Source organism: Vigna radiata, chromosome 4 (genome assembly GCF_000741045.1).
Source record: "Vigna radiata var. radiata cultivar VC1973A chromosome 4, Vradiata_ver6, whole genome shotgun sequence".
NCBI classification, from domain to species: Eukaryota; Viridiplantae; Streptophyta; class Magnoliopsida; order Fabales; family Fabaceae; genus Vigna; species Vigna radiata.
Window position 1 is genome coordinate 19,786,403 of NC_028354.1, and position 9,732 is coordinate 19,796,134.

The window sequence follows — 9,732 nt, forward strand, 5'->3', positions numbered from 1 at the left end:
CTTCTCCTGACCCTTGTACTTAACAGAAATCATGGGTTTGTCATTGACACCGGCAACAACCTTAAATGGCCACAACATTTTGTCTTTCTGAACAAGTGGGTCACTGTAGTTCCTACCGATCAACCTCTTAGCATCTGCAAGAGTTAAAAAAAAATATTTTGGTGGCCTATTTTTCCTGCTAAAAGTTTACAGGAAAATCATAGAAAGGAAAAGTAATAGTTTAAGAGTAAAAATATACCAAAAATGGTGTTCTCTGGATTGGAAGCAGCCTGATTTTTAGCAGCATCTCCTATCAACCTTTCATGGTCGGTGAAAGCAACACAAGAAGGAGTGGTATGGTTGCCTTGATCATTATGAATGATCTCCACCCTATTATGTTGTTGCTGCCATACTGCAACACAGGAGTATGTTGTGCCAAGGTCGATTCCTATTGCCAATCCCATTTTGTCTTCGGCCATTCTTCCTTATATGAATGAATACTGTAAGATAGAAGAAGCATAGAAGTATGGATGAATATGAAGGGTTAATTTTTATACTTTGTAAAAATAAGAAAATGAACTCAAACACTTGTTCCGATCAACAGGATCTGCATTGCAAGCAAGGAAATTGGAAACGAACATACTGGCACCCATTGATAGTATGATAGTATACCTATCATCATGCATTTAATTTTCCTTGGCACTAAAAATCGCTTTTCCCGGTTTTAATGTAAAGGATGTAAATAAAAACGACCATAGTTATATTTATTATATCATAAAAAGTGATATTTTTCGGAAAACTAAAAGAGTCTAGATGAGATTCTACCATACCTGTGGTTTGGTTGTTCTTTTAGTGTGAAAATCACCTCCTTACTTGTTGAGACGAAAACGATCAATTGTTTCTTTCGTGGGGAAATAACCTCCTTTCTACTAGACATATCAACATAGATTGTGATCTATGATCTTATTAGTATAATAATATAATAACATTAATATAGTAAAGAAATCGGTTAACGAAAAAAAAAATTAAAAAGAATATATTTATTCTGAAAAAACTATGAAATATTATAAAATAAAAATAGAACAAGATTTTGATAGAAAAGATATTCAAAATATTTAATTTTTTTCAAACTTAACATTATAAAGAAAAATAATTTGTTCTTTTTTTAGGTTCGACAAGGTCCAATGAAAATATAAAAAAGTAATTGGTCTTGATATTAATCAAATTAGTGAGATATTGATTTTAATTATTATAAAATATATTGCTTGAAAGAATTAAAACCGTATAATTTTCTAATGGTTTAATATATTATTTGGTCCCTACTTTTATGGGTTTGGTTCAAAACGATTCTATTTTTTAAAAAAATTCAATAAGACCCCATATTTCGTTAAAAAATGTTCATTTTGGTCCTTTTCACTCACGCCGTTAAAAATCTATCGGTGCAAATGTCACGTGGCCAAACATGGGTGAACTATAAAGTTTTATAAGTATGTGTCATTGTACGATAAATATTTTAAAAAAAATTAAGATGACGTAAGTTCATCATTTCTTCTTTATCATTCTCCTCTCACTTGTCTTTCTTTTTATTTTCCTCACCACGCCAAACTTGTGTCGTTTCCTCTTTCTCTCTCACAGTCTTTCATTGACATTAATGCAGAGTTGTATATTGCAGTAGCAGCAAAACTTAACTTGAGAGCGACAAACGACAGCTTATCATACGCGCGGAGAAGAAGTGACCAGATGCAGTCCTGGTGACGCCGTGAACATGGCGGGAGGACTGTCGCGGTGGCGGTGACGGGAGCACTGTCGCTACAAATCCCCAATTTCAATTCCACAGCCCTAAATCCCAATTTCTAATTTCTGATCCCATTTAACCCTAAATCTAATTCTAATGCCACATAAAAAAAATAACACCTCACCACATTCTCACTCCAACACGTGGACAACACTTAATGCCGTCTGCTACCACTTAACGGATGGGATACAATGTGTGCATATTTTCAAAAATTGTGACTAAATTGAGACGGTTGCAAACTTGAGGACCAAAATGAGATTAGTTGACAAAACAGAGGACCATTGGAGGTATTAGGCCTAAAGAAAAATAATTTGTTATTTTTTTAGGTTCGACAAGGTCCAATGAAAATATAAGAAAGTAATTGGTCTTGATATTAATCAAATTAGTGAGATATTGATTCTAATTATTATAAAATATATTGCTTGAAAGAATTAAAACCATATATTTTTCTAATTGTTTAATATATTATTTGGTCCCTACTTTTATGATTTTGGTTCAAAATGATCCTATCTTTTAAAAAAATTAAATAAGACCCCATATTTCGTTAAAAAATGTTCATTTTGGTCCTTTTCACTCACGCGTTAAAAATCTAACCGTGCAAATGTCACGTGGCCAAACATGGGTTAGCGGTAAAGTTTTATAAATATGTGTCATTGCACTGTAAATATTTTAAAAAAAATTAAGATGACGTAAGTTCATTATTTCCTCTTTATCATTCTCCTCTCACTTTTCTTTCTTTTTATTTTCCTCACCACGCCAAACTTGTGTCGTTTCCTCTTTCTCTCTCACAGTCTTTCATTGACATTGATGCAAAGTTGTATATTGCAGTAGCAGTTTTTGCAAAACTTAACTTGAGAGCGAAAAAGAGTAACACCATTTTTTACAGTACAATCCTAAGTCAAGTCCTGAATCCCTCCTTTTTCTGTCATGAGAAAAACACCCACAACCAAAATCAAAATTTGCGATAAGGATATAATTAATCCTATTATATTTCATTCATGGCATGAATTTTTCTGAACATTTATAAATCATTATTAATGAAGGAGGAGTGTCTCTTACGATTGAAAGCTGATAAATTGTGTGGAAAACTCTTCTCTGGAATTGGTGGTGGTGCTGGTTGACAACCATAGTTCAAGCTACCTAGAGAAGATTGACTGAGTTTCATTAAACTGGTTTTTAAGCGTTATTTATACAATAACAAAAATTTGTAATTTTTTCTGAGGATTCATTTTAAATTACTCAAAGTAACAGAGAAAAACATTACATTGGGGAATCACATGGAAGAAAACTAGTGGCAAATTTATCATCATCTTCATCTTGAGTTCTCGTCCAGCCAGATTCGCATTCACAAATGTAGTTTAATGGGTAACTTGTGTTCACAACGCAGCTTCCTTTCCCACATTCCACTTCTTCACAAACCTTATCTGCAATATTTCATATCCTTATGTAGCCTTGCAGTTTTCATGCATTAGATGAATAGATAAAACAGAATAAGATAAGAGAGAGATGAGTTATCCACCAAGGAAAGAATCAGTAATATTATTATCCCCTTTGGCTGCCAAGGGAAACAGCAACAAAAGAAACATGATGGCCATGCAGGAACCCATACCACAGAGAGAGAAGAAGAATCAAAGGTTTGAAGGTGTATGATGGAAGAAGGATTTGGGTTTGGTCATTATAAATTCAGTAAGAACTAAGAAGCCATATTTGTAACATTAATATTATAAGAGTTACTGTCTTTCCAAAGTTTATCTCTATTTCAGAAATTTTTTAGACTTTTTTTATGATGGCCTTAGCCCAAGAATTTTTGGAAGTTAAAAATCTAACTTTTTTTTAACAATATTAGGTAGGTAATGAAGCATTTAAACACCCATTGCACATTAAAATAGAAAATTGATATTAACTAGATGAACCAAAGGTGGTGGGAATTTATGGGTTGCAAATCCTGTCTTTTGGGCTAAACCTCAACTCAAGTTTTCCATAAAGCTTTGACGCTAATTGCATATGGGAACTCAATTGTTACGTTGTAGACCTTCGAAGTGAGAATATTCGTTAAATAACTCAACGAATTCATCATGTCGTTGCCACCATTGTCGGATGGTGACCGGTGAGGAACCGCACCGATCCTCGTGGGTACTGGAGGGAATCTGGCGAGACCCGAGGGCACGGTGGAGCCACTAGCTAGGTATCCTCAACGATGGCGGCAACAGGGGAGGAAGAACGCACAATGCCATGGCAGTGAGGTAGGTTTGGGTATGCAGAATCATTTTAATTTTTTAAAAATATTTACATAGTGCAATCTTCAAATGTGCCACATATTTATAAAACTTTACAGCTCATCCAAGTTTGGCCACGGTGGCATTTGCATCATTAGATTTTTAACGGCGTCAGCGAAAAGGACTGAAATTAACATTTTTAAACGAAATATAGGACCTTAGTGAACATTTTTAAAAGATAGGATCATTTTGAACCAAACCCATAAAAGTAGGGACTAAACAATGTATTAAACCTTTTCTAATTGAAAAATCTGATAGAGCAAATCATATACTATCAAGATATTCATTCTAATTATCAAAATCATATCTTTCTTATTTCAAAATATCTTCTTGCGACATGTTCATGAGATATGTAAAATAGAGAACGAATGAGGATATGTACAGAAATCTTGAGCTATTGGACCCAAAAAAAACAAATTGGACTATTTTATTTTATTATTACTTTTGGTCTATATTTTTTTGTGCTAAAATTAAAGTTTAAAAATTTAAATAATATTTTTTCATTTTTTTATCTTTTTTATTTACCATAAATTTAAAACATACTTTTTTTTCTTAATATAATTCATAAAAATATATGATTTCACTTTATCTCATACGATTTTTAATGTGTCTGCTATCATTTTCCAGAAAATATCCAAGCCTGCTACGTGGAAGGAGGCATGGGATATTCTAAAGGATGCATATATGGCAATTCTGGGAAGGTGAAGATGAGGCACTTTTGATCCACAAAAACCTCTGTTTCTGTCTGCTCCCTAGCATCAAGCAATTTGATTGCCTCTGCAATTGCCTTGTTGATCTTCGTTTTCTCTTTTGGATTATCTACATCATCTATAACATTCCTTATCTTGTAAACGAAGTCATCCATACAGTTACACTGCTTTCTTCCATTACAGTTAAGATACCATCAGCATCTATACAGAAACATTCAGTTAAAGGATAACCCCGAAGAGCTTTAGGATTGCCATTAAGATTAAAGAAACCAAGCAAATTGTTATCGCTTGCTCTTCTTCTTTCACCTTTGTAAACCTTAATAGGGACAGAGGATTTGAAATCTTCAGCTCTTTTATATCCTTTCTTTTTAACAACAGGAATGGTGGTGTTCCTAGGAATCACGACACTCATGAGATCTCCGTTTAGAGATATACCAATTGACAGTGGCGTAACATCCAATAGCACTAAGTTGGGGACAAATTTTTTGCCTTTAGTAGGCAAAGCAACATGTAGTACTGCTCCATAGGCAACAGCCTCGTCAGGGTTGATGCTCATGCAGAGTTCTTTCCCCTTGAATTAATTGTTAACTATTTTATGTTTTAAGTATTTGTTAAATAACTGCACCCTGATTTTTAGGAAGAATAAGTATAGGGGTGCTATTCTTTCGTCCACTTGTTAGTCAGTTTCTTTTCTTTCAGTTTCTTTTATAAAGGCTTATAAATGTCATCTTTATTATCTAAATAAATGTGCAGTTTTTACAGAAACTTAAATTGCCTTAGTATATTCTCATAGCGTTTTAACAGTTGGTCTATCTCATAAAAATTCGTTCAACCAGCTATTCCACGCTTCGATGGACACTATGACTTCTGGTCCATGGCTAGGGAAACTTTCTTATGTAGCAAAGAACTATGGCAACTTTCATAAAAAAATTCAAGAGACATCATACTTAACTTGTTATATTCTATTAATTAGTTGTTATATTCTTTTATCAAATGTAATAGATTTAAAGTTATTTTATATAAATAAATAGAGAAGTTTGAAGAAAATATTATGAAATACAAAATACAATTTAAAATATGTTTTCTAAAATTATTTAACTTTAAATATAAATAAAATGAGATTTCAATGAACTGGTCTTCACTACATAAATCAATACCTGTTTTGCAATATAAAATCCTTTGAAAATTTAAATACAAGAACAAATTGTTTAAAGATGATAACATAGGTGATAAGATATTAACGGAAGAAATGGGTGCATTATATAAACAAAAATCTAAAAATTAAATATCTTACTTATTTTAAAGAAAAAAAAACCTATGGATGGAACTTGGTTACAAGTGAGAAACTGGTCATGCTAGAGAAATGTAAACATACGACAGTGAGTCAATTTTTTATTTTTCTGTTTTTATCACTATAAATTTATATTATTTTTCCTTTATCTAAAGGTAAGTAAGGTATAAATTACAATTTTAAATATATATTAATAATTTTCTAATATTTATACTCCTCTAGAATTATTTATTTCATTTCATCATCTTCTAAACAGTTATAAATATTTTTTTTAATAGGTCTTAGAAAGATTGAGGTGTCCATGAAAATTTTTTCTTAAATAAATGAACTGTACGTGCTGTACTGTATCAGAGTTTATTGGGTAAGAGAAAAAAAAAATAAAAAAGACACATGAGAAAATAATGGGGAGTGTGAATATAAAATTGAGGAGTGATGGGGGATATAATAACATCCTGGTTCAACAGCCCATTGTGGAAAGTGGTTGAAAAAGAAAAACAAGGGAGTGAGAAAATAAATTTTTGGTTTGGAACTGCTAGAAGGAATGTAAATAGGAAAGTTGGGGTGTGAGAATGAAGCAGATTTTTTGGAAAGTTAGACTAAACAAAATGGATCCAGTCTTTTTTTTTTTTTTTATTTATTTTGTTTCTATCCCATATATTATTGCTTTCTATTTGCGATCTTCTTTCTTCTTTTCTCCCTTTCTTTCTTTTTCTTTACTTTTTTAATTCACTTGAAAATATTTTATTATTATTTTTCTTACCTTTTTTATTTTGTTTATTTTTTTAGTTTTTCAAATTATTTAAAAAAGCATTTTTTTTTCTTTTTAAGAATAAATTTATTTACTCATACAAAATGGGTATTAACATACAAAAATGGTAAAAAGGAAAAGAAAAGTTTGGAAAAGAAACATTAAGAGGGAGAAGACTTTAAAATATTTTCTCATCAATGATGAATAAACGATGCTTTGAATTATTTGATCGAAAATTAAGAGACATTATGACAAATGATGTAAACTAGCAAAACTCATTTGATGATAAAGTAATTGTTTTGAGAGGAGATTTTATAGAGTTTTGCTTAATGCAACATATGTCAATGAATTTGAAAATTGAATCTCAAATTTGGAGATGAAAACATGAATTTAAATGAAAATGGTGAATGTAATATTGAAATATCAAAAGATCTAATTGAAAACAGTGAGTCGTCTTTACTATCAATAGTCTAATTTGTCTATCTTGAATTTGAGTTAAGTATGATGTCTCTTGAATTTTTTTTATGATGGAGCAATTTTATCTCAACAATTGAATATGTAGAACATGTGAATGAGATTAAGAAATTGTATACTTAAGTTCAGACACACATTGTCAATCGGATAAGGATTAAGAAATTCAAACGGAGTAATTTATATCATAATTCTTGAATGAAGTAAAATGTTAAAAGAATATTGAAAACAATCAATTGATATTAGTAATGACACATGTTACAAGTTAATAACTTAGACAAAAGTGTAAATTTTGCTGCTATGATTATAATAAAAAAACATTGGTTAAATGATATTTATACTAAAAATAAATTTAGTGTATTCTAAATATGAATTGTCTTGTAAATTTTAAAAGACAATTTTCAATATCATCCTATTTTGCAATGACAATCTTAAGTGAAAGATAATATATTGAACTTTATCTCTCATGTCTAATATTTACATATGGCCAAATGTATATTATTGTTTCTAAAATAAAAACAGAAAAAATTGAAAATGTTAATTCTAAAGAAAGTTATATATAAAGAAATCCTCGAAACTCTTTACAATGAAATACATACAACATTTTGACAATAAATCTAAAGTTTACACCTTATTATTTTAAGTTTCATTTGAATTATAATGTATATATATCAAAGTTATGTTTTGAGTTCCTTAGTGGATCAATGACAAATAAAAAATGTTGATAAAAGTTCTCATTATCAATAAAAGTCTTCCAATATTAATATCAAGATTTGAGATAATACAACATTCTTTAGATCTACTTTAATTTACGTAAACATTGAAATTTGAAACCACTTATATGTAATCTAATTTAGACATAGAATATAACCGGTGATTGTATTATTTTCTTATAAAATACAGTATTATATTTTTATTAATTATGTTGATTAGATATTTTAATAAAATATTATAATCTAAGTTACGCTAGCAATAAAAAAAAAATCAGTACAAATACATATGAGATGACAAATGCCATATCTAAAAAAGTAAGTTTCTTGGAGACAAATAAGAAAATAGCCGTGAAAAATAATAACAGAAGACAAGACTGAAAATCACAAAATAAGAATGCCAACAAAACGTGTAGTTGAACAATCAGAATTTGTAAATTAACTATGACTCTCTTTTCCTTTTACCAACCTTTTCCAATACCATAATTCGTATTGCTTTTAGATCTTTCAGAATGTATTCAATAACAACTATATCTTGCATCTCGTTCCGCCTATCAAGCATATCAGTGGCTTTAGAAATTTTATACATTACATCTTCCTTTTCTTTCGAGCTCAACTTTGAGCTTATATCCTCTCTCTTTAAAGCCTTTTCGATCTCATAAACTTGATCATCTAAATCATTCATTGCTTTGGCCTTCTTAAGAAACTTCTCATCTTCAGACTTATAATTCTCTGCTTCTTTTATCATTTTACTAATTTCTGCATCTGATAGTCTTCCTTTGTTATTAGATATTATAACTTCTTTCCTATTACCGGTAACTTTATCCTCAGCAGCAACAGAAAGAATGCCATTTTCATTTATTGTAAAAGCCACATCAAAAGGATAGCCACGAGGAGCTGGGGGTAAGCCAGAAATAGTTATAGAACCCAACAAATTATTATCACTTCCTTTTGCTCTCTCGCCCTCACACACCGGAAGCGAGACTGAATATTGGTCATCTTCGGTTGTCCGAAAACCTTTTTCCTTCTTTATAGGGACAGTAGTGTTCCTAGGAATCACAACACTCATGACATCCCCAATTAATGATACGCCAAGTGAAAGCGGAGTAACATCTTTCAATACCAAATCTGAAACAATCTTAATGCCTTCAGTCAAGAGAGCAGCTTGCACAGCTGCACCATAAGCAACAGCCTCATCAGGGTTTACGCTCTTGCAAAGAACCTTCCCATTGAAAAAGTCTTGAAGTAGCTGCTACATTTTGGGAATCCTAGAAGAACCACCAACAAGGACAACATCATGCACACTACTTTTCTCCATCTTAGCATCCCTAAGACACTTATCTACTGTATCCATACACTCTTTAAAGAGATCACAATTGATTTGTTCAAATTTTGCTCGGGTCATTGAAGAACACAAATCAATGCCTTCAAATAAACCATCTATCTCGATACTTGCAGTAACAGCACATGACAGTGTTCTTTTTGCTCTCTCGCAAGCACTTTTCAACCTCCTTAAGGCACGTGGATTCCCACTTATCTCAACTTTACTTTTCCTTTTCATCTCTTCCAAAAAGTAGTTCATCATTCTATTATCAATGTCCTCTCCGCCAAGGTGAGTGTTTCCGGCAGTGGCCTTAACTTGAAAGACTTTGTTCTCAATAGTGAGAATAGACACATCGAATGTACCACCTTCAAAGTCAAAAACAAGAATATTTCGTTCTCCAACACAATCATTTCTCTTATCAAGACCGT

General features: G+C 31.4%; 2 protein-coding genes across 2 annotated transcripts in view; both read right to left on the reverse strand.

Annotated features, from left to right (window-relative positions):
- LOC106758506 (probable mediator of RNA polymerase II transcription subunit 37c) overlaps positions 1-458 on the reverse strand; it is a 5,736-nt gene extending 5,278 nt beyond the window's left edge. The window contains exons 1-2 of the mRNA XM_014641425.1: positions 239-458; positions 1-134 (exon numbers count right to left, since the gene is read on the reverse strand). Coding sequence (XP_014496911.1) covers positions 1-134; positions 239-458 — 354 coding nt within the window. The remainder of the gene's footprint in view (positions 135-238) is intronic.
- Positions 459-4,693: 4,235 nt separating this feature from the next.
- Positions 4,694-5,316, reverse strand: LOC106758507 (heat shock cognate 70 kDa protein 2-like). Its single transcript, XM_014641427.1, has 2 exons — positions 4,953-5,316; positions 4,694-4,878 (listed from the first exon to the last, which is right to left on the reverse strand). The coding sequence occupies exons 1-2, from the start codon at positions 5,314-5,316 to the stop codon at positions 4,694-4,696; spliced, it is 549 nt and encodes a 182-aa protein (XP_014496913.1).
- Between the last annotated feature and the right edge of the window lie 4,416 nt (positions 5,317-9,732).